The sequence below is a fragment of the Pan paniscus genome, chromosome 7 (genome assembly GCF_029289425.2).
Source record: "Pan paniscus chromosome 7, NHGRI_mPanPan1-v2.0_pri, whole genome shotgun sequence".
Classification (NCBI taxonomy): Eukaryota; Metazoa; Chordata; class Mammalia; order Primates; family Hominidae; genus Pan; species Pan paniscus.
The window spans coordinates 66,284,952-66,311,750 of NC_073256.2; the positions used below are offsets into that span (position 1 = coordinate 66,284,952).

At 35.1% G+C, this 26,799-nt stretch overlaps 1 protein-coding gene across 9 annotated transcripts in view; it reads left to right on the forward strand.

Moving 5' to 3' along the window:
• Positions 1-26,799, forward strand: part of SNTG1 (syntrophin gamma 1) — an 865,234-nt gene that overhangs the window by 716,702 nt on the left and 121,733 nt on the right. For all 9 annotated transcript variants that reach the window (XM_034966056.3, XM_063606752.1, XM_034966057.3 and 6 more), the window contains 2 exons: positions 9,828-9,944; positions 11,491-11,562. In XM_034966056.3, the coding sequence (XP_034821947.3) occupies positions 9,828-9,944; positions 11,491-11,562 (189 nt within the window). The remainder of the gene's footprint in view (positions 1-9,827; positions 9,945-11,490; positions 11,563-26,799) is intronic.

The following is a 26,799-nucleotide window of genomic DNA, read 5'->3' on the forward strand; positions in this document are numbered from 1 at the left end:
GCAAATAAAACTCCTAGAGGATGACATAGGAGAAAATGTAGATGACCTTGGGTATGGTGATGACTTCTCAGATACAACACAAAAAGCATAATCCATGAAAGAAAGAATTAATCAATTGGACCCCATTAAAGGTAAAATCATCTGCTCTATGAATAATAGGGTCATGAAAATGAGAATACAAGCTACAGACTGGAAGAAAATATATGCAAAAGGCATCTGATGAGGAACTGTTCCCTGAACTACACAGAGAACTCTTAAAATTCAAACTCTTTCTAATTGGATGTTAGAAAGGAAACATCCAATTAGAAACAGGCAAAATACCCGAACAAGCACCTCATGAAAAAAATACACACACACACACACACACATATATATATACATATATATGTATACACATACACACATACACACACAAATGGCAAATCGGTTTCATTCTGTTTGGGGATTTTGCAAGTGGGGCAGCTGTGCAAGTTAGGGCAAGAGGTAGATGGGAGCTCTGTGCTTTCTACTCAGTTTTGCTGTGAACCCAAAACCACTTTAAAAAAGAAATTCTATTGAAGAAAAAATAACAAACTAAAATACATTTTAGAATAATAACAAATAAATTATTGCTGTGTAATACAAGCTTCACATATGGGGCGTGTTTTGTGATAATGATACGTTTAATTTAAAGTGAACAAGCTTCCAAATTATTTATCTTAAAATGATAGATGTTTGGAAGTCCTCTTGTCATTTAATGTGTTTAGGGAAATTCTCCTCTTAATTCTACTATTTTCTAAAACATCCTATTTCTGTTATGCCTGTAATTCCCATTTTTACATTTTTTTTAGAAATTAAGAGATACACTGTTTCTTTAGAATTATTATTTTCTGTGATACTCATAGGAAGAATGTACTGAAACTGCTTTATGTCTCTTCAACTGCGTAATTATTATACCCAAGTCCTGGCAATGATGGAAAAGGAAAGGTACTTTTTGGCATCTGAGACCAATTGAAAAGAACTCCCTTTTCCTGTTTGGCATAGTAAACAGGAAGGTGAATGTTTGACTCAGAGAGCAAACATGTAGATATATCCCTCACAGATTTGATAATCTCATTTTTATTAGGTATATTCTCAGCTCATTTCCAAAGCTAAACTCGGTTCAAAATCATAAAACTGCATACAATGATGATATTTCTGGAAGAATAATAGTACACCACCCTTAATATTTCAGCCTGCAGCAAAGTATAGAGGTTGGAAGAGACAACAAACTCAAATGTCATAGTCTTAAGAGTCTCGAACATATTCTTTTTTGTGATTATGTACACCACCGCATTCTTTTTTTTCTTTCTTGCCAAAACAGAGGAGTCATTAATAGAGAAACTGTAAGTTTTATCAGACTGAATTAAAACTAGAAACCCTGACTTAATTGAGAAATAATGCTTATGGGGATATAATTTACAATAACTAAAATTTCATCTTATTACAATGACCCCAGAATGACAATCTAACAATATTTGTTAGAATACTTTTTTCCTATACAACTTACAAAACTCTACATTATTTGAATAAAATAGTGGTAGAAAACTGTTATTAATACACATTGTATGACATTTTAAAAACAGGATTTAATAAAATATAATGCATATATAGAAAGTTCCTAAAACTTAGGCATACAGTTTAATTATTTTTAAAAAATCAAACCTCCGTAAACAAGCTGCATGTCAAAGAGAGTCTATTTTTAGCCATTGTGCTGCCTGCTCCCTACTTTGCACAACTGACTTGCTCTCCTCTCACATAACTGTTATCCTGAAAGTCTTGGTAATAATGGTCTTGCTTTGCTATACTACTTTTTTCTTTCCAACCATGAATGCATTCCAAATACTATAGTTTATTTGAATCAAATCATATATATATATGACCCTATATTGGTTTCTTTCAGTTAACATGATGTTCCTTGAGATTCATTCATGTTGTTCCATGTAACTATAATTTGATAATTGTACTTACTGTATACTCATACTATAACACAGCATGTTACTGTATTCATCTACATAAAATATATTGGTGGCACAGTTTATTGATATTTTCCACATCGGCACATAGTTGGGACTACTAAGGAGAATGCTGCTGTGAACACTGGTACACATACTTCTCTAGTGCACTTGCATGCACCGATGTTCAGTTCACATGAGAAGTGAGGAGTCCGAGGCGGGTGAATAACTTGAGGTCAGGAGTGCAAGACCAGCCTGGCCAACATGGTGAAACCCCCTCCCTACTAAAAATACAAAAAATTAGCCGGACGTTATGGTGCATGCCTGTAATCCCAGCTACTCGGGAGGCTGAAGCAGGAGAGTCACTTGAACTCAGGAGCTGGAGGTTGCAGTGAGCTGAGATTGTGCCACTGCCCTCCAGCCTAGGCGACAGAGGGAGACTCCTTCTCAAAAAAAGAAGTGAGGAGTCAGTCTCACCAGCTGTGTTGGAGCTTTTCCATTACTACAGTTACTCACCAAAATTTAGCTCTTTCTGTCCTTTTAATTGTAGCCTCTTTGGAAGATAAACACAGGATATACAACGGTGGTTTTAAATTGCATTTCTTTGATGAGCACTTTGGTTGAATACTTTCTCTAAGTTGAATAAGCCAAAATCTCTTTTCTGAAAGCCTCATTAATGCTCTTGCCCACTTTTCTACTGGCTCGTCTTTTTTAGTTTTAGTCTATTATTGTCTTATTTTAAAATTTCTATTTTTTTACTATTAATTTAGGTTACTCAGTAATATAATTTATTTTGGATAAAATTTTATATTTGGCAACATTGAGAAATTTACAAAATAATTTTGTTTATTTGAAAGTTTTGTGTTTTCTATATATAAATTCATATTATCAACAAAAATGGTGGACGTTTATCTTCTAAACCTAACATTTAATTTCTTTTTTTTTCTCAGCACATTGGGTAAAAATAGAAAATCATTGATTGTTAGTGGTGGTAGTGTATATTCCTGTATTGTTACTGATCTCCAAAGAATAATTTAAGTAATTCACCATTAAATACATTTTTTAAAAATACAAATACCCGTATTTGGATTATAAATTAAAAAAATTCTATTTTAAAGACAATTTCTATTTATAATTTAAAGATTCTATCATGAATATATGTTGAATTTCATCATTTTTTCTTCATTTTTTGAGTATGTGATTTTAATCCTTCATTTGGTTCATATTGTGAATTATATTGATGCTTTTAAATCTCAAGGTATTTATTTAATTAATAAATTCAGACCTCATATAAAGAATGATTTAAATGTAAAATTCCCTTTTTATAAATATTCTTGTCAGGTGCTGTTCCTTGAGATTCATTCGCATTGTTCACTCATTCATGTAAAGTTATGGCTGGTCCATAAATTAAGTTGGGACTGATCACTCTTTTATTCTATTCTCTGGAGGACCTTACAAGAATTTAGGTCATTTTTAAAAAACAATGAGTAGAAATTAAAAAGATTCACTAGTTCCTCAAGTTTTTTGTTGGAATGTTTTAAATTACAGATTAAATTACTTTAACAATTATAGGATTCTATATTTAAAACAAATTTCTTTCTGCGTCTATTCTGACATTTGTCTAAGAATTAATATATTTCATTTTATTTATTTATTTATTTATTTTTTGAGACAGAGTCTCACTCTGTTGCCATCTCAGCTCACTGCAACCTCCATCTTCTGGGTTGAAGTGATTCTCCTGCCTCAGCCTCCCGAGTAGCTGGGATTACAGGCACCCGCCACCATGCCTGGTTAATTTTTGTATTTTTAGAAGACACAGGGTTTCACCATGTGGGCCAGGCTGGTCTCGAACTCTTGACCTCAAGTGATCTACCCATCTTGGCTTTCCAAAGTGCTGGGATTACAGGCATGAGCCACTGCGCCTGGCCTCTCATTTAAATTTTAAAAGTAACTTGCAAAATATCATTTATAAGATTTTTAACATAATTATAATATCTGTAGGATCTGATATCATGGATATTAGTAATTTATGCTGATGCTTGCCATGAGTATTTATATTATTATTCTCTCTTAACAATTATTTTTTGTTTTGTTGAATACCTATTTGTATTTTTTTTTCTATTTCATTAGTGCCTGCATCCAATACTTCCTTTTTTTTTTAATTTTTATTTTGGCTTTTGGGTCTCTCCTTATCCCTGATACTTTCTCTCTTTCTTCCTAAACTTTTTCTAAATTCTTGAACTGGATTCCTGGATTACAGATGTTGAGACTTAAACAAACGCATATATATAAGATATAAAAGCCCAAGGTTAGCCTTTGTTGAATCCCTCAAGTTTGAGATTTCATATTTCATTGTATTTTAGTTCAAACTATTCTTTAACTTCATTTTGTTTTCTTTTGCGGGGGGATGGAGTTTTGCTCTTGTTTCCCAGACTGGAGTGCAATGGCCTGATCTTGGCTCACTGCAACCTCCACCTCCCAGGTTCAAGCGATTCTCCTGCCTCAGCCTCCCGAGTAGCTGGGATTACAGGCATGAGCCACCAAGCCCAACTAATTTTGTATTTTTAGTAGAGATAGGGTTTCTCCATGTTGGTCAGGCTGGTTTCGAACTCCTGACCTCAGGTCATCCACCCACCTTGGCCTCCCAAAGTGCTGAGATTACAGGCATGAGCCACCTCACCTGGGCTTATTTATTTATTTATTTATTTATTTTTATTAAATTATTTATTTTTTTGAGACAGAGTTTTTCTCTTGTTGCCCAGGCTGGAGTGCAATGGCATGATCTCAGCTCACTGCAACCTCCACCTCCCAGGTTCAAGTGATTCTCTGTCTCAGCCTCCTGAGTAGCTGGGATTACAGGCATGTGCCACCATGCCTGGCTAATTTTGTATTTTTAGTAGAGGTGGGGTTTCTCCATGTTGGTCAGGGTGGTCTTGAACCCCTGACTTCAGGTGATCCTCCCATCTTGGCCTCCCAAAGTGCTGGGATTACAGGCGTGAGCCACCACAACTGGCCTTAACTTCATTTTTGATTTCTCCTTTGATCTGTGGAAGTATGTAGCTTAATTTTCAAATCTTTTGGAGGGGCATATTCTAATTTTTTGTGAATATTGCTCTCTCATTTCATTCTATTTAGGACACCACATGTCATTTGAATGGCAAAACATATTTAATACCTGCTTTATTACCTAAATATAATGATATAATTATTATAAAGGTGTAATCACTTCTTGTCATTTCCAGTGCACTTGAAAATAATTTATACTCAATTTTTGTTGAGTCAAGTGTCTTAAACATAATAAATTAAGCAGATTGTATTAATTGAATTGTTCAAAACCTCTATGGCTTGATGGATTTTTAACTCTTATTTTATAGTTATTCAATGAATTGTGCTAAACTTGTTCTACAATTATCAGTTTGTTCATTTCTTTTGTTGTAGTTCCATCAGTTTTTCATTTTATATATTTTAAAGGTATGTTATCAGGCCGGGGCAGTGGCTCAAACCTGTAATCTTAGCACTTTGGGAAGCAAAGGAGGATGGATCATTTGAGGTCAGGCGTTTCAGACCAACCTGGCCAACATGGTGAAAACCCGCCTCTAGTAAAAATATAAAAATTAGCCGGGGTTGGTGGTGGGCACCTTTAGTCCCAGTTACTCGGGAGGCTGAGGCAGGAGAATCACTTGAACCCAGGAGGTGGAGGTTGCAGTGCGCTGAGATCACACCACTGTACTCCAGCCTGGATGACAGAGTGTGACTGTCTCAAAAACAATAATAAATAAATAAATAAAAGGTATGTTATCAGATATAAAAAAATCTAAACATTATTATGTCTTTTTGATAGGCTTGACACTATCATTATTAAAAGTCCTTTTTTATTTCTAGAAATAATGTTTGCCTTAGATCTATGTTTTCTAATACCAGTATTGCTAAATCAATTGATTTTTGGTCTCTGTTTGGTATAATTTTTTTATTCTTTTCTTTACAAATTTTCTGTACTTTTATGTCTTAGATAAACCTTACAGAGACAGAATATAGGGTTTATCTTTTGCTTTTGTTTTTATTTTATTTATTTATTTATTTAGTGTAGTGTAAAAAACTTTTTAAGAAGCGAGGCATGATGGGTCATTCTTGCAATCCCAGCACTTTAAAAGTCCTAGACGATCAGCTCTCTTGAGGCCAGGAGTTCAAGACCAGCCTGGGCAACATAGCAAAACTCCGTCTCTACAAAAATTAGCCAGAAGTGGTGGTGTGTGTGCCTGTAGTCTTATCAGGAGGCTGGGGCAAGAGGATCACTTGAGCTGGGGAGGTCATGTTAGAGCTGCAGTGAACTGTGACCCCCACACTTCAGCCTGGTTGATAGTGAGATACTGTCTAAAAAAATATATTAGTAAAAACTTTATAAGATTGCGTTTATTCTATTTATCTGCTATATAACTAATACCTTGTTTTGATTACATTCTACCACCTTACCTTGTGCCTTACATTTTTCCGCCACATTTGTTTCTTTTTAATCTCCTTTGCTTTTGCATTGTTTATGAAACAAATTGTTTATTTTTTTCTATATGTTTATTTTGAAGTTTTATACATTTCACTAACGTAGTTACTTTTCTTTTATACTTCTAATAAGTGATTACCTGAAAGATCACGACATTTGCTAAAGTTTTTACTTTACAACAGTGGCCCAGAGTATTTTGTACGCCCTTGAATGTTCTTTGGATACTTTTCAAGGATCTAGAAGGTCAAAACTATTTTCATAATAAAATGTAGATGGTATTTGCCTCTTTCACTCTCATTCATTCATAGGTATAAAGTTAAAGTTTTCCAGAAGCTAAATGATGTGTGGTATTACAGGAGAGTAAATGCGGAAACATATATTATAAATCGTCTGCCTTCTATTAAACCAATCATTAATGTACACGTTTTTTTTTTCCTGTCTTCTTGCCAGTTTTACTATGCTCTTTGCTGTCTTTGGTTCTCTGAAGACACATGCCAAAGTGCCTTGGTGTGCTTATATTTATCTAGCTTTTGTTTTGTTTGTCTTCTGAATCTGTGTATTGACTTCTTTTTATCAATTTGTGAAAATTCTTAGCCATCATCTCTTTCAATATATCTTCTGTTCATTCCCTTTCTTTGCTGTGCTTGGGTTGGGACTCAAGTTTGAAGTTTTGTACTTCTCAGTGTAACACCTTTTTCTCTTATTCTCATATATGTTTTTTCCAAACTTTTGTCTCTCCAATCATCATTCTAGACCTTTTTTACTGAGCCATCTTTCTATTCACTAATTCTTTCTTTAGCTGCTTTTTAATATGTTGTTAAACCCAACTTTACGTTTCATAAATATTTATTTGTCTAATTTCTAAATGGAACATTTTATAATCTATTATCTCAGATATACCCTGATGAAAGTTTCAATTTTGTATCTTATATTCATATACATAGCAAACTTAATTAATGTCTGTATTAGAAAATTCCAATATCTGAAACGCCTAAATATTCAATTCTGCTGTCTATTGTTTTTATTCTTCATGTTATTCTCCTGATGTACTTCATGAAGTTTTATTTCCTTATATTCTTGGTTATTTTTATTCTCTTCCAAGAAACAGGTCTTATGAAAATATATTGACATAAGTAATGTTATTGTCATCCAGAAAGAATTTCCATTTTCTTTAGTCAGGAGCCTGACAGAATTCCAGGATCATCATAAACCATTTAAAGCTTGGCATTTTCTGGATCATCTCAATGGCTTAAATCTGAGCTCCAGTCCTGGCAAGGGCTTGATGACTTCTGCCTTAACTTTGTAATTAGGATGCAGACATTTCTGATCCTAAGTAAAAGCAGAGCATGTTTACTAAGGCCTCCACATGTGGAAGATTCTGGACTTTAACATTTTGATCCAAACCTGTGAGACTGGCCAATGTAGCTGATTCTCCCATGTGACATTTCCGTGTAGAAAGCACACCTATGGCAAAAGTTGACCCGCATTTGTATTAATGATTAACCTCTCTCAATTTTCATATTCCTATAAATTTTTCCTGGTTGTCTTTTAATAGCTTGTAAAACATCTAGTGCTTTAAGCATATTCTTTTCCAGTTTCCTAAGGTAACATTAGATGGTGGGTTGTCTACATTCTCTAATATGCAACTACGGGAAGTGTAAGCTATAATATCCTTTTCATTTGAACTCCTGTAATTATTCTGACACAGTAAATATATATTAAACTAAGTCATAGTTTTCTTTATGGGATGGTTATCTATTAAGCTTCATTTACTTTTTCAAAACTGTGTTGTTATCTGATCAACTATACCTGGCCATATAAGCAATACAAAATAATCAGTTATTATAGCTGGTTCTTATTATGTTATTATTAACCAGTGAAGTCTCTATGTAATGCATATGTTAGTAACCTAAAAGATTACAGAATACATTATATAATTAAAAGAGCAAGGCATCTTGGTTCAAATTCCAATTCTAACTTATATCAAGTTTGATTCATTTGTTAAGCTAATTTATTTAAATCACAATCCCTTAATTTGTTAATTCAGGGACTTTATAGCTCATAGGCTTATTGTAAGACAAACTGAGATAATGAGATGGTGAATAATCCAATTATTTTAGAGAGTAAACATAATTAATGGAAAGAAGATGAGATCTATGAGTAGACGACAGTAATATTTCAAATCTTGCATTTCAAATTCTTGCATTGTTATTAGTCAACTGTCACCACATTAATGCTGCAAAACAAACCACCCCCTTACTAGCTGGAATACAACAATAAGTATTTCTTTCTTTCTGAAAGTAAACTGATTGTCATTAGCCACCAATTTGGAGCTAGCTGGGCTTGGTCCAGGTGTTAAGCTGAGCTCTGGTCTGCTGGCATGTGTTCCTATCCTGGGTATGAATTTTTCATGATAATGGCAAAAGCACAAGATACTAAGCTAACTCTACTTGCGACACATTCATTAATATCCTATTGATGATAGAAGGTCTCATGAGCCAAAAAAAGAAAAAAATATCTAGGAGGAGGAGTTAACTCTGCCAACCATAAAGCCAACGTAAATTATATGAAGTGGGAAGTATATCCTCCCGCACAGAGTTGTGATGAGAAAGAAATTGAATGCCACATGAATATGTTGTTAGAAATGCCATACTTATTTGTTAAGTGTTTGTGTATATGTTTGACTCTCAAGAAAATCAGATCATAAAAAGAGGAGTGGCTCATCTCACAAAATCTTTGTTTGGAAATCGATCTGCCTTTATTAAGCACTAGAGGCTAAAGAGTTGATTTCAATGCCATTTGATATATGAATACACTAGCATAAATTGTATTCATCTAAGATCAATGATTAAAAGGAGGACATTTATCATTCTCCCCTATCAGGCACAGAGGAGAAGTGGTGTGCCGCCCTAGTGGTATTGCCATAAGATGTCTATCTGATTTGCTTTCTTTACTCACTTCAACATTCTGTATTAAAGCACATTCCCAATTAATAAAATGTCAGTAATTGGTAAACAAGTGTGATGCATCAATGAATTCTATTACAAATAAGTATTTTTTTCTGTAAGAATTGATAGAGTGGGAAATATAATCCATGGCAGGTTGGATGGCATAAACACTTGATAAATGCTGGTAGAAACGTATAAGAAATTCTTATGAGAGGTTTACATTCATTTACTGAAGACAAATCTGGTTTAATGTACTTTTTTGCATCAATCAATTTGATAATTTTATGTGAATTTTTAATACTACATGAAAAATACCTAAAATATTTTTAATATTTACATCTAAATATTTTTAGATATAAGATATCTAAAATAAGAAGTTTTGACAGTTGATTGTATTCCATTTTCTTGCAGATTGTCTACATGGGCTGGTGTGAAGCCCGGGAGCAAGACCCCCTCCAGGACAGAGTGTACTCCCCGACCTTCCTGGCCCTGAGGGGCTCATGTCTCTACAAGTTTCTGGCACCTCCAGTACGTGTTTTATCGAAATTTATTGGTCTTTTCCATATTATCGCAAGAGATTGACACCAACTTAACAGCACCAAATAGTATACCATCAATATTTTTAAAAAATAATATAGAGAAAAAGTAGAAATCAGTTTATCTGATTTAACTTACTAAAATATATATTCTGACATTAAACATTTGCTTTAACACCCTTGAAAAGTCTGGAACTTACTTCTTTATAAATAGTGAACCTATAAAATAATGGACCAAATTATAATGCCATTACAAATCTCATGACGACATGGGAAAGGAGATTTTAAGAAACATTTTCAAGCATATGTCAGTGTATTTTGTTTATGGAATAAAAATTAAAGAAATGAATATATCAAAAGTGAAATAAAAAAGAATAAACTGTTTTAGGGCTATACCTGAATGAACATGTTTACTAAACTCTTATTTTCCAAGGATCTTTTGAAAGTTCTTTTAAATTTATTCAGCACTTTTAATTACTAGTAATTTATTATTAGCAAAGAATAATAAGGAAATTTCAAAATGATAGCATCTTATCTAGCTACTATTAAGTCTGTCTCACCCTATGGTAATCCCATAGGATGATGTTAACTCTCATGGTGTTCAACATTTAAATTAGAGGATTCTATCCTTGGCAAACAACACAAATACATTCTGGTAAGCTATCATTTATGACAGTCGAACTTGCTTATCTATGTTGTACAGGTCTCTCTATATAAAATCAATAACATTTTCATCTTCTATTATATTCTATATCCTAGTTATTGAGATTTGTACTAGATATGTATAGATACCTATTGTACCTCAAGTCTTGCTTTTGGAAACATGTACCTTGCAGCTCAGAAGACACTTAATAAATATTTATTGAATGTAAATACCAAATGCCAGACCAGTCACTTGCAGGTCTAATAATACATAAGATTTAGAAATCATCAGGTCTAACTTGCTGCTGTTTTAAATGTCTGTCTCTACACAAAGTTTAAAGCACTAGGAAGACAGAGGAAAAATTGATATTTATATATTTTACTCTATTCCTACTCTGAATAATTTATTTGACAAGACAGTTAAATGTATGTTTCCAACCTAAGTAAGTGAAATAACTGCATTATGCTTTGGGTATGTTTGCAATGTCACATAAATGATGTATATTTAAAAAATAGAGCTGTGTTGAGCTCTGGTATTCTCTGTATTTAACTAGTGGTAAATTTTAAAAAATATGAGTGTGGAATGTAAATACTTAGTATTTATAGGTAGAGAATGCGTACATTATTTAAGATATATAAGGACACTGGGCAAATGAGAACTGTTGCACATAATATAAATCATTTGCTGAAAGCATAAGACAAATGGTGACAAAGCTTGGAATAGAGGAAACAAAAGCATGATGTAGGGTCCTTTATGAGCATGGCTTCACAGATGAGAGACTAACTAGATACATCTGTGAAAGTTTTTTCTTATTTTTCACTATATTATGCAAATCAAATACAGTGGTAAATAACTTTCTAAAACAAATTAAACATTATTTTCTTATCTTTTAAAGGTGACCACCTGGGACTGGACAAGAGCAGAGAAAACATTCTCAGTTTATGAGATTATGTGCAAGATCCTCAAGGTATGATCAATATGTAGTCAGTATTTGAATGGCTTTTCCTCAGAAAATAGTGCCTCTGGGCTCATAAGCAGCTCATGAAAACAAATCATTCATGGAATGAAAGAAGAGACACGATAAAGACAAATGAAAGAGAAAGAAAATAAACTAGACAAAAAAGAGAAAATATAGAATGCACAGAAGTGCACTGGCACTCAGCTATCTGCTTAAATAACTTGCAAGCAGACTCTGCAGTCCCGCCGTGGGTGAGGGAACAGGGAGAAGCTCCTCAGGAGTTCACTGGGGAAGAAGAAAATTCAGTTGAAAGTAGTCTGAATTTAAACGTCGGTTGTTACCATGTTTTTTTTTTAATTCTTTTTTTCTGAATAAAATGCAAAAGAGAAAGATTTGGGTGAGACTTGGAATTAGAAAATATAGAAAATATCAGGAAAAATGCAAAGAAAAGTTTTGCTGTTTTGTTCTTAATCTCATGGCTTGACCATCTTTTTGCATATGTAAAAGAACATTCGATTGTCATATATCAGTTGAATTTCGTGCCATATGCAGATTATTACAATAGCAAGCCATCACAAATTCTATAAAATGTCACATGGTTTCTATAGCGTTTTTTAAAAAATTAAAATTGGAATAACCTATAAAACATGAAGACTAATATATATTCACTTTCTACTTTAGGGTTTGTAGGCTTGGACTCACCACAGATTGATAATTAAATTCCTGCATAAGGTTGACCTTGTTTCTGTATCCAAGGGGAGCTAATTTCCCTTTGCTTTATGTTAGCTATTTCTCTTCCTGTTAAAGACTTAGCAGAGTAAAAAAATGCTGAAACATTTAAAATATAATAAAATGCATCAAAAGTGTCTGAAGGCAGAGAGACAAAAATTATAATTACCTCAAAATTGTTCATAGTTTCTTTTCCTTATAGAGAACTTTGGATTAAAGCTGAAGTTCTCTGAAGTGCAAAATCCAGCTAAAAGTATAGTTCATTGATTGCTCATCACTGTGCATGCTTTGAGTTCTTCTGTAGGCGTAATGGTGGAAGGACAACCTGAAATACTTGAGTGTATTGTTAGTAAAGAAGGGTCTGACAATTTCTTAAACAGATGCTAGTATCTGAGGAAAAGGAGATCATACCCGACTCCAGTTTTATGAAATAATTGCCAAAATGGCTAATGAGATAGCTTTCTTTTTTTTGGAGATGGAGACTTGCTGTGTTGCTTAGGCTGGAGTGCAGTGGTGTGATCTCGGCTCACTGCAACCTCCACCTCCCAGGTTCAAGCAAATCTCCTGCCTCAGCCTCCTGAGTAGCTGGGACTACAGGCACATGCCACCATGCCCAGCTAATTTTTTGCATTTTAGTAGAGACAGGGTTTCCCCATGTTGCCCAAGCTGGTCTTGAACTCCTGAGCTCAGGCAATCTCCCTACCTCCGCCTCCCAAAGTGTTAGGATTACAGGCATGAGCCACCGCGCCAGGGTGAACTGTGTATTTTTAGGAAAGCTACTCATGTAATTAGAGGAAGAAAAGAAAGAAAGAAAAGAAAAGAAAAGAAGGAAAAGAAAAGAAGAAAAGAAAAGGAAAGAAGGAAGGAAGGAAGGAGGGAAGGAGAGAGAGAAAGAAGGAAAGAAGAGAGAAAGAAAGAAAAAGAAAGAAAGAAAGAAAGAAAGAAAGAAAGAAAGAAAGAGAGAGAAAGAAAGGAAGGAAGGAAGGAAAGAAGGAAGGAAGGAAGAAAGAAAAAGAAAGAAATAAAAGAAAGAAAGAAAAAGAAAGAAAGAAAGAGAAAAAAGGGAGGAAGGGCAGGGAGGGCACAGAGGGGAGAAAGGAAAGAAGGAAGGAGAAGGAAGGAAGGGAGGGAGGGAGGGAGAAGGAAGGGAGGGAGGGAGGGAGAAGGAAGGAGGGAAAAAAGAAAACTGCCTCAACAAATCAACTTTGTCTATTCTCTATCTGTACACTAATATAACTTTTATCATAGTAATAATGCAACACATATTTATATAGTCTTACTTAGACTTAAATTATTTTCTAACCACTCTCCAAGTAGCTGCATGATCTTTTAAATCCTCTCTTTTAAAAAAAGCTGTTTAAACATTAGAACATAATGCAGTTTACTATAGTAGTTAAAAAGGATAATTTTAAAGGAAATAATAAACATTATGTTTACCTCTATCAAGATATACAAACAATATTTTATATCTCTTTGTTATAATTTTTGACAAAGATTATGCAATTCATGATCTGCTATTTTGTATAAAAATATGTCTTGAGATTTTTTTCTATGACAGTTAATGTTCCTTAAAAAACACTGATAACTTTTTGATAGATTTCATCTATCCCATCATTTGCCTATATTCATTGAGTCCACTTTAAAATTTTACATTTAGTTTTTTCCCCCACTTGTTCTTGCTATCAGGCATATCACAACCATCATTATTTGAATGGTTTAATAGAAAATTAAATGTTTGCTATATACCAGGTAACCTCAGCACTTGTTATGTGGCTGAGAAAAATGCAGAAAAAGCCACTGCTTTCATTGAGCTTGCATTTTATTAGGTGATATGATGTTAAGTAAATCAATAAAGAAGACAAAAATAGTAAGTAAATAAATGAGACAAAATAATAATATGTAGGAAGGACTGATATTTGCTCAGACTTTTATGCAAATTCTTATTTCCTTTAGTCTAAATTCTGAGCTTTGGAAATCCCATGTGGAAAAATATTTTAACATATTCAAGATATTAAATCCATGTGTACAAATTGCCTCCTACAAGTCATCTTAACTTATGTGGCCATCAGAAGTGTCTATGAGAGTGCCTGTATATTTACATTCTGACCAAATTAAAATCAAAGACTACTTCTCATTTTAACTTTCTATATAAAATTTTCTATAAGCCTTAGTTTACTTGAATTTTTTTAATACTTCAAGTTCTGGGATACATGTGCAGAACGTACAGTTTTGTTACATAGGTATACATGTACCATGGTGGTTTGCTTCACCTATCCACCCATCATCTAGGTTTTAGGCCCTGCATGTATTAGGTATTTGTCCTAATGCTGTCTCCCCTCTTGCCCCGAACCTCCCAACAGGCCCTGGTGTGTGATGTTCTACTTGGGAAAATGTTTACATAGGTTAGTGAGGCCTGGTGATAAGTATTCTCACACATCAAATACAATGTAAATCTACCTTCAGTTGTTGTATGTAATCAAGGAAGTCCCCCTCCCCTTAGTAAGTACAATGCTGGTGCTTTATGCTTTGTGGCTTGACATTAGACACATAAAGCCATCCTTCGAGCATCCCTTTTCCCAAAGGAAAATTTCATGTAGCATGAGAACAGAGGAGTGGCTTCTAGATTCGATGCTAAATGGATTATTTTCCTGCATGCAGATTACCTTCTGGCCTTCTCCTGTGTCAGGATCACTGGTTGATAAGGAAGCCAGTCAGATAGGTGGGGCAGGTGAGCAAATAAGAAGGGGCATCTTCTACAGCCTAAATCAGAGGGGGAGTCTTCTACAGCCCAGCCCTCTCCTGCCATGAGGTATCACTTCTGATGCAAGCTGTGCAAGTTGTAGACTTCTGCCTCCAGAAAATGGATCCCTCAGGTGAGGCTAATTAAAAGTCAGATTTGAATGTCTGGATCACAGAAGAACTTGCCTGTGACCATTAATCAGGAAAATCCTGTCCCTTCTGATGTGTTCATAATGAAGCTACACCAGTAATAACAAAAATGAAGCAATAAGGTTTATCTGGTACATATAGTTTATATGTATGTGCCAGGTGTTGTCCTAAGTGCTTAGTATATGAATTCAGTTTGTATTTACAGCACCACTATCTGTCAGTTATTGTTATTCCCATTTTAGAGATTTGGAAATTGAGGCAAAAAGCAGTTTAAGTAAATAGCCTAAGGTCACACAGCTAGTAAATATCAGAGCTAAATATATGAATCTTGCAATGTGTCAAAATTCTGTGCTCTTGCACATGATACTACACTGTCTCTGTCTCTCAGCGTAAATATTGATAATTTGGGGAAAAAGATGGGAACCAGAGAGCCAGCCTGGAACTGATGAGAGAGCAAAGGTTTCAGAAAAAGGAATTTGACAACAAATGCCACTTCTGTTACTAAAACATTACCCTTTATGAGTGTATTGGGCACTATGAACTTCAGTTCTTCATCTGTGAAATGCAGCTATGGATGCAGAGGGTGCTGTGAAGATTAGGAATTGGTTAACTGATTTGTGAATGCATTTTTGTCTGTTAATTCATATCAGTTACTTCGAGTACCTTCTATGTGCCAAGCACTCCACTAGGTATTAAGGATAAATACAACAGTATAAGAGAGTTGAACTCACAAAAATTCCAGCTGATGAAGGAGTTTAGGAAGGGCATTTTGGAGGAGGCTTTTAATGAACTGAAACCTAAGTGACTGTGAAAGGGCTCCACAGAGGAAGATGTGTCATGGCAGGGGTTGGAGTCCAGCCAGTAGGAGGGGAGGAGCAACCTGGTACAAGGAATAATGTATAAACTTGCCCAGAGCTACAAAGAAGTATGTGTCCCTTCAACAAGGCAAACAAGTTTGTTACAGCTGTAGTCAGCTTGGGTATGAGGTTGGTGTTGGTGTTTGGATGGAACAGATCATAGGAAAAGGCCTTAATAAAGCACATGAACTTTATCTGAGGAACAAAGGACAGCCACTAAAGCATGTCAAGCATAGGGAGGGACTGAGGTTACCCATTTAAAAATCCTCTTCGAATGCAACGTGAGATGGAGATGAAGGGGCCAGAGGGGAGTGCTCCTGGGACATCTTCTGGTCAACCAGGGCATGGACAGCGGGCTAGGAGGAGAGAGGCAGAGGAGTCGGGCCTGAATAGATAGTGCCCTCACAGTAGCTACTCACCTGCATAGACCAGCCCTCTTGCACCGCTCTGGTTTGACTCGTTTTGCTCTGATTCTAGCCTGAGCTGTAACTCCCTAACACGGCACTGTAGTGGTGCATGGCTGGAAAAAAGACAACCTGCATTTTCAATTACAGACTAAAATCTCAAGAAAGCCTCTAATTCTTCCTATTGTTATGTCATATTTTCTTAGCCTATTCTCTTGTCTAATCTACTGGAACTTATATTAAACCTTTTTCATTCTTTTTTGAAATTAATATATACTTCCCATTCTCACTTTTAGGAGATGATCCTACTTCTTACATGCAAACTCTCTCAGCATTGCAAATGCCTCCTGGCAGCCCTATCCTGACAGATAACTATCCTTGCTCTTATCTAATACTAAGTCTCCCATTGGGTAACAGATCTCAACCACACTTACATAAACAGCAATTCTATCCTGATGACTCCAAATGCATATGTTCTGCCCAGATCTTGTCCCCGAACTCTAAGTATTCAACAGTTTATATTTCTGCCTACTGACATACCTAGTAGAAATGTCCATGTTACACGTCTCAAAATTTAGGATCAACAATTGGAGAGAATGTAAAGCAACATGGAAGTTAGAGAAAAGAGAAAAACAAAAGCGAAAACTAGAGTTCGGCTATTTTTTAGAAACTCATGGCAATTAGCTGAGATGATACTAAGTTATAGCACGGAGTACATTTTAGCATTACAGACCTCTGGTGCCTGCCAACAGGGGTGTGTTGAGCTGTTAGGGAAACTGTCATTTATTCAACTTTGGGACTTTAATAATTAAGAAAATGCAAAACTAGGAATATAAAATTAGGCATGAAAGTGAATATATATCAAGAATGAGAAAAAGCTCATGATGCAGAATAAAGTTGGCAAATACCACAAACATTGAAAATCTATGAAAAATACCCTATATTTGTAATTAATTCACTAAGACACTTATTGAGTACTTTTTCTCCTATATTTTTGGGGGGCTGTGTATTCTTTGATCACCTCTTTGAATAAAAAGGATTTTGTAAACCAGTGTCTATGGGAAAAAGAAGTAGACCCCCTGCATCTTGCCCTCATCTCTCTGGGCACCATGATCACCTGCCTCCCAGAGGATACCCAAGGCCTTTAGCCCAGGGACAGCTACCAATGGAACTTAGATCTCATCCTACAGCTGAATTCAGGAGTACAGTTGCAATGATCAGGTTCTTCCTAGTGAGAGGAAGATCGGACGTAACTGCATGACTTGAAGCCCAAGTGTAGTAGTTGTTATGCTAACAGAACATACATGGGAAACATAGAGGAGTAGTGAAAGGAATATCTGTCTTCATTCATAATAGATGAGCAGTGTATCATTTGTATAAAAATGTACTCCCTGTCATTTGGCCAGGAAACCCTTAAAAACTAGAGGATCATTTTGTTTGTAGATATTCAACAACTGCCCGTTTCAGAGCTAGCAATAGATTTAGCAAGAACAAGTCTTTGGATGATGGAGATTATTTTTTTAAACAGTATTTTTCATGATACTGTTTTTCAGCCTGGTATTACAAATAAGTTTACATTTTTGATAAAATATACATAGTGAGCAATACCGTCACACTGATATTCATCTAAAATCATTTTTAGAAAAAAGGAGAAAACATGCCTGGCAGGGTTGAATAAGGAGGGTATTCAGAGTGAATGCAGGTGGAAGATGGGGAAGGAGAAAGAGGGATTGATCAACTAAGTAGATATGTTATGCGGAAGGTGAAATAGGAGCCTTATTTCTCACTGTTAGAGATGAGAGTCATAAATACAGAAAGAAAGAAGCCAAGAATAAATTCTGTAGTATTGGATTACAATTAGAAATATTGGTAGCAGCCTCAATTTGTAATGTGTGTGTGTGTGTGTGTGTGTGTGTGCATGCATGTATATGTGTGCAGCTGTACCTTACTCTGTCCCCAAAATATCTGGGGTCAGAGAGTTCTCAATAGCAAGGAGCACACTCAGCAAAGCTCTCCATTTCTCAATATTATTCTCCACTGCAAAAAGCCAGAACTCTGTAGAGAAATGTTTGATGGCTGGGTTGTGGCGTAGAAAGTCAAAGATGAGGCTAAGTCATATTACTGTGCTAGGAAATAAGGAGGTGTTCAGAGAATGATGGAGATAGATGAAAAGACATAAAAGCAACTTTCAAGAGCGTCTATTGGGCAAATTCGGGACAAATTGAGCAATTCTGGGATAAAATAAATGTTAGCAATGGATTATAACTCAGCAAATAAAATAGGAAACCATTAAGTCTATCTTCATAAAAATAAAGAAGTGAAAAATGTGACAAGGGACAAAGAACTTACTTAGTTTCAAAGTACCTCCTCAGAAATAACTTACTGTAATTATAAAAGAATAAAGGAGAACTTTACAGGGCACAAAAGTGACAGCATTGCCTTAACAAATTGATCAAAGTGAACACTTCATTAAAGCAACACATCAAAAATTATGCATGTCTGATAGGGAGACAGACTATAATAATTAGCAAAATAGCAGGTTCATGACATTCCCACTAAAGCTGGGTACAAATGAAATCTAACTAGGAGGAAACATCTATCTAATGTAATGTACAGGAGAAAACCAATGTAATCTAACTGAATCTAATGTGATTTAACCTATTCTAGTCCTGAGAAAATCTCCAACAAACCCAAGTGAGACACATTTCATATAAAATGAATGTCCTATTTTCTTCAATAGTGTCAAAGTCATTAAAGTTAGGAAAAGATCAAGGCATTTTTCTCACTGAAGGCAAGTAGCATCACAGAACAACCACATGCAGCAGAGGATTCTGAACTGGTGAGTCATGAATGAAGCCCAAGGACTAGACCACATCAGAGTCCTTGCTTTGATGATTGCATTGTGTTTATGTAGGTGAATGCCCTAATGTTCTTGTTTGTAGAAGGTACACACACACTGAAGTATGAGGGTGGGAGGTAATGAAGTATCACATTGGTAGTTAACAAACAGTTCAGAAAATAAGTATTTGTAATTCACCTGCAAATGTTCTTTAAATCTGATTGTATTAAAAATTATTCCATGTCAGGAGTTTCTATATAAATAGAAATGCAAAACAAGCAAACAAGAAAAAGTGAACCTGCCTCATATAGAGACAACACAGTAAATTATTATAGAAATCCCTAAAGGCTACCAGGCTTGTACAACATTCTAAGACAGTGCTAAAACTGTGCTCAAATTAAGAATAGCTAAGAAGAAATACTACCAAAAATAAGTAGAATAAACAAAGCCATAAATAGAAAAAATAACTTTTTAAAATTAAAATAATGGAATAATTACATCTTCAATAAATAATGTGTCAATTTATTTATAACCCATATATTTTGATATCAAATATATATTTTCCCATACCCCATATTTACTTATTTGTGATTGAAAAGCTAAATCTAATATTATTATTTCTTTTATCGCAACTGCTTGCATTTTAATAGAAAAGAGATGCTCCAAATTAGAGTATGTTTCTTATAATATGGTTTAAAATAAAAGCAAAATAAATCAATATACAAAATATAGAAATATATAATATACACATAAGATATAACGGAAGATAATACATGATGTAAGAGTATATCGATATCATTATTAGGCAAATGCTAAAGGTTTGGGAGAAACCAAAATATTTCCAGCAGACTGTAATTTATGTGAAGAATCATTTTACAATAGAATTTTATATCAATGGCAGGTATTAGTAGAAACTATTGTAAGAATGCCAAAGTAACCACTTTTTTAAAAAGTTACATTTTAGGGAGGCCATTTGTCTTTATCTGTTTTCTGTTGCTATAACTGAATACCACAGTCTGAGTAGTTTATAAGGAACAGAGGTTTAACTATTAGCTCATGGGTCTGGAGACTGTGAAGTCCAAGAGCATGATGCTAGCATGTCGTGAAGGTCTACCAGTTGTGTCATAACACAGAGGGAAGCATCACAAGGAGAGATAGCAAGCGTAGTAACTCAGGTCTTTTTCTTCTCTTTATAAAGCTAATAAACCCATCACGGGGCCCCATCCTGATGACCTTATCTAATTCTAATTGCCTCCCCAAGTCCCTACCTCTTATCAACATATAAATTTAGTTATTAAGTTTGCAACACATACAGTTTTGGAGACATATTCAAACAATAGTACCACCTTAGTAAAAAGAGGTGTCTCTGCATTTTCTGACTATATTTATATCTATTTTCATTTTTAAAGTAATTTTTCTTAAAAAGTTTGATTGCTTTACATTTTATTAAGTAATTTAAAATTAATATGGTTCTTTTTTTACTGTAACACTTTAGAATTAAATTAGTATAAAAGTTTAGTCTCTTCCTAAACTACAAGCTTCTGAAAATATGTTTTTAGTTTTTCCTCTGATAATAGAACTTTAATTCCCTGGTGATTTTTAAAAAACTTTACAGGCCGTGCACTTAGGTTTTAGTGTTGCTGCTCTGGGTGAGAACTAAGATTCAGTCATTCCTCGTTCTGTCTATGAACATGCCAGAGAGAACACATCAGAAGGAGGTCACTGCCATCCACAAAGCTAATCTCAGCAACTTCAAATCCAGCTTCATATCTTAAAAATATAATAATCATCTTTGATTAAAAACATAATTTTATTTTTTATTTTTGTTATCTAATAACATTTTCTTGGTTTATTAATATTTTATCACATATCCTTTTGTGAAAGTGACTCCCATAAATTCCCCATCTGTTATATAAAGTACTTATTTCCCTTTTACCAAGACATCTTTCAAGTGCCAAGTATTAATTAATTAATTCTCATGTTTCAAAATTTGTTTCATTGACCTATATTTGCTCTTAAAAGTTCAAAGACATCATTGTTTCATACTCTTTTCTTGTTTTGTTTTTTTTTCCAAGGAGAGGTTTCTGATTCTTTTAGCTGGATCTTGTCTAGAGATACCTATGTTCTTTATCTTTCTCACATTATTATTATTATTATTATTATTATTATTATTTTGCTTTAAGTTCTGGGATACATGTGCAAAATGTGCAGGTTTCTTACCTAGGTATACGTGTACCATGGTGATTTGCTGCACCTATCGACCTGTCCTCTAAGGTACCTCCCCTGACCCTTAAACCCTCAACAGGCCCTGATGTGTGTTATTTCCCACCCTGTGTCCATGTGTTCTCATAGTTCAACTTCCATTTGTGAGTGAGAACATGTCAGTGTTAGTTTGCTGAGGATGATGACTTCCAGTTCATCCATGTCCCTGCGAAGGACATGATCTCATTTCTTTTTATGGCTATGTAGTATTCCATGGTGTATATGTACCACATTTTCTTTATTCAGTCTATCATTGGTGGGCATTTGGGTTGGTTCCACGACTTTGCAATTGTAAATAATGCTGCAGTAAACATACGTGTGCATGTGTCTTTATAGCTGAATGATTTATAATCCCTTGGGCATATACCCAGTAATAAGATTTAAAAGAATCTCTGGGACACATTCAAACCAGTGTGTAGAGGAAAATTTATAGCACTAAATGCCCACAAGAGTCTTGAAAGCAGGAAAGATCCAAAATTGACACCCTAACATCACAATTAAAAGAACTAGAAAAGCAAGCGCAAACACATTCAAAAGCTAGCAGAAGGCAAGAAATAACTAAAATCAGAACAGAACTGAAGGAAATAGAGACAAAAAAAACCTTCAAAAAATTAATGAATCCAGGAGATGGTTTTTTGAAAGGATCAACAAAATTGATAGAACCGCTAGCAAGACTAATAAAGAAAAAAAGAAGAATCAAATAGATGCAATAAAAAATGATAAAGGGGATATCACCACTGATCCCACAGAAATACAAACTACCATCAGAGAATACTACAAAAAACTCTACGCAAATAAACTAGAAAATCTAGAAGAAATGACTAAATTCCTCAACACATACACTCTCCCAAGACTAAACAAGGAAGAAGTTGAATCTCTGAATAGACCAATAACAGGATCTGAAATTGTGGCAATAATCAATAGCTTACCAACCAAAAAGAGTCCAGGACCAGATGGATTCACAGCTGAATTCTACCTGAGGTACAAGAAGGAACTGGTACCATTCCTTCTGAAATTATTCCAATCAATAGAAAAAGAGGGAATCCTCCCTAACTCATTTTATGAGGCCAGCATCATCCTCATACCAAAGCCTGGCAGAGACACAACCAAAAAAGAGAATTTTAGACCAATATCCTTGATGAACATTGATGCAAAAATCCTCAATAAAATACTGGCAGACCGAATCCAGCAGCACGTCAAAAAGCTTATCCACCATGATCAAGTGGGCTTCATCCCTGAGATGCAGGGCTGGTTCAATATATGCAAATCAATAAATGTAATCCAGCATAGAAACAGAACCAAAGACAAAAACCACATGATTATCTCAATAGATGCAGAAAACGCCTTTGACAAAATTCAACAACCTTCATGGTAAAAACTCTCAATAAATTAGGTATTGATGGGATGTATCTCAAAATAATAAGAGCTATCTGTGACAAACCCACAGCCAATATCATACTGAATGGGCAAAAACTGGAAGCATTCCCTTTGAAAACTGACACAAGACAGGGATGCCCTCTCTCACCACTCCTATTCAACATAGTGTTGGAAGTTCTGGCCAGGGCAATTAAGCAGGAGAAGGAAATAAAGGGTACTGAATTAGGAAAAGAGGAAGTCAAATTGTCCCTGTTTGCAGACGACATGATTGTATATCTAGAAAACCCCATTATCTCAGCCCAAAATATCCTGAAGCTGATAAGCAACTTCAGCAAAGTCTGAGGATACAAAATCAACGTACAAAAATCACAAGCATTCTTATACACCAATAATAGACAAATAGAGAGCCAAATCCTGAGGGAACTCCCATTCACAATTGCTTCAAAGAGAATAAAATACCTAGGAATCCAACTTACAAGGGACGTGAAGGACCTCTTCAAGGAGAACTACAAACCACTGCTCAATGAAATGAAAGAGGATACAAACAAATGGAAGAACATTCCATGCTCATGGGTAGGAAGAATCAATATCGTGAAAATGGCCATACTGCCCAATGTAATTTATAGATTCAATGCCATCCCCATCAAGCTACCAATGACTTTATTCACAGAATTGGAAAAAACTACTTTAAAGTTCATATGGAACCAAAAAAGAGCCCACATCACCAAGTCAATCCTAAGCCAAAAGAACAAAGCTGGAGGCATCACGCTACCTGACTTCAAACTATACTACAAGGCTACAGTAACCAAAACAGCATGGTACTGGTACCAAAACAGAGATATAGATCAATGGAACAGAACAGAGCCCTCAGAAACGACACCACATATCTACAACTATCTGATCTTTGACAAACCTGAGAAAAATAAGCAATGGGGAAAGGATTCCCTATTTAATAAATGTTGCTGGGAAAACTGGCTAGCCATATGTAGAATGCTGAAAGTGGATCCCTTCCTTACACCTTATACAAAAATTAATTCCAGATGGATTAAAGACTTAAATGTTAGACCTAAAACCATAAAAACCATAGAAGAAAACCTAGGCAATACCATTCAGGACATAGGCATGGGCAAGGACTTCATGTCTAAAACACCAAAAGCAATGGCAACAAAAGCCAAAATTGACAAATGGGATCTAATTAAACTAAAGAGCTTCTGCACAGCAAAAGAAACTACCATCAGAGTGAACAGGCAACCTACAAAATGGGAGAAAATTTTCACAACCTACTCATCTGACAAAGGGCTAATATCCAGAATCTACAAAGAACTCAAACAAATTTACAAGAAAAAAAAAACAACCCCATCAAAAAGTGGGCAAAGGATATGAACAGACACTTCTCAAAAGAAGACATTTATGCAGGCAAAAGACACATGAAAAAATGCTCATCATCACTGGCCATCAGAGAAATGCAAATCAAAACCACAATGAGATACCATCTCACACCAGTTAGAATGACGATCATTCAAAAGTCAGGAAACAACAGGTGCTGGAGAGGATGTGGAGAAATAGGAACACTTTTACACTGGTGGTGGGACTGTAAACTAGTTCAACCATTGTGGAAGTCAGTGTGGTGATTCCTCAGAGATCTAGAACTAGAAATACCATTTGACCCAGCAATCCCATTACTGGGTATATACCGAAAGGACTATAAATCATGCTGCTATAAAGACACATGCACATGTACGTTTATTGCAGCACTATTCACAATAGCAGAGACTTGGAACCAAGCCAAATGTGCAACAATGATAGACTGGATTAAGAAAATGTGGCACATATACACCATGGAATACTATGCAGCCATAAAAAATGATGAGTTCATGTCCTTTTTAGGGACATGGATGAAATTGGAAATCATCATTCTCAGTAAACTATCGCAAGGACAAAAAACCAAACACCGCATGTTCTCACTCATAGGTGGGAATTGAACAATGAGAACACTTGGACACAGGAAGGGGAACATCACACTCTGGGGACTGTGGTGGGTTGGGGGGAGGGGGGAGGGATAGCATTAGGAGATATACCTAATGCTAAATGACGAGTTAATGGGTGCAGCACACCAGCATGGCACATGTATACATATGTAACTAACCTGCACATTGTGCACATGTACCCTAAAACTTAAAGTATAATAATAATTAAAAAAAATTTCTGGATCAAATGATATTTCTGATTCTAGATCCTTGAGGAATTGCCACATTGTGTTCCAAAATGGTTGAACTAATTTACATTCTCACCAACAGTGTAAAAGTATTCCTATTTCTCCACAGTCTCTCCACCATCTATTGTTTCTTAACTTTTTAATAATCACCATTCTACCTAGCATGAGATGGTATCTCATTGTGGTTTAATTTGCATTTCTGTAATGATCAGTGATCTTGAGTATTTTTTTTCATATGTTTTTGGCCACATAAATGTCTTCTTTTGAGAAGTGCCTGTTCATATCCTCTGCCCACTTTTTTATGGGGTTGTTTGTTTTTTTCTTGTAAATTTGTTTAAGTTCCTTGTAAATTCTAGATATTAGACCTTTGTCAGATGGTTGCAAAAGTTTTCTCCAATTCTGTAGGTTGCCTGTTCACTCTGATGATAGTTTATTTTGCTGTGCCGAAGCTCATTAGTTTAATTAGATCTCATTTATCAATCTTGGCTTTTTTTGCAATTGCTTTTTGCATTTTTGACATGAATTCTTTGCTTATGCCTATGTCCTGAATGATATTGCCTAGGTTTTCTTCTAGGGTTTTTATGATTGTGAGTTTTACATTTAAGTGTTTAATCTATATTGAGTTAATTTTTGTTTAAGGTGTAAGGAAGTGGTCCAGTTTCACTTTTCTGCAAATGGATCACCAGTTTTCCCAGCATCATTTATTGAATAGGGAATCCTTTTCCCATTGCTTGTTTTTGTCAGGTTTGTCGAAGATCAGACAGTGATAGATGTGTAGTATTATTTCTGAAGTCTCTGTTCTGTTCCATTGCCTGTTTTGATACCAGTACCATGCTGTTTTGGTTACTGTAGCCTTGTAGTATAGTTTGAAGTCAGGCAGCGTGATGCCTCCAACTTCATTCTTTTTGCTTAGGATTGTCTTGGCTATAGAGGGTCTTCTTTGATTTCACATGAAATTTGAAGTAGTTTTTCCTAATTTTGTGAAGAATGTCAATGGTAGTTGGATGGGAATAGCATTGAATCTATAAATTAATTTGGGCATTGTGGCCATTTTCATGATATTGATTCTTCTTATCCATGAGGATGGAATATTTTTGCATTTGTTTGTGTCCTCTCTTATTTCCTTGAGCAGTGCTTTGTAGTTCTCCTTGACGAGGTCCTTCACATCCCTTGTTAGCTGTATTTCTAGGTATTTTATTCTCTTTGTAGCCATTGTGAATGGGAGTTCATTCATGATTTGGCTCTCTGCTTGTTTATTGTTGGTGTAAAGGAATGCCTGTGATTTTTGCAAATGGATTTTGTATGTTGAGACTTTGCTGAAGTTGCTTATGAGTTTAAGGAATTTTTTGGCTGGGATGATTGGGTTTTCTAAATATAGAAATATGTCATCTGCAAAAAGAGACAATTTGACTGTCTCTCTTCCTATTCAAATACCCTTTATTTCTTTCTCTTGCCTGATTGCCCTGGCCAGAATTTCCAATACTATGTTGAATACGATTGGTGAGAGAGGGCATCCTTGTCTCATACCGGTATTCAAAGGGAATGCTTCCAGCTTTTGCCCATTCAATATTATATATGTTGTGGGTTTGTCATAAATAGCTCTGATTATTTTGAGATATGTTCCATCAATACCTAGTTTATTGAGAGTTTTTAACATGAAGTGATGTTGAATTT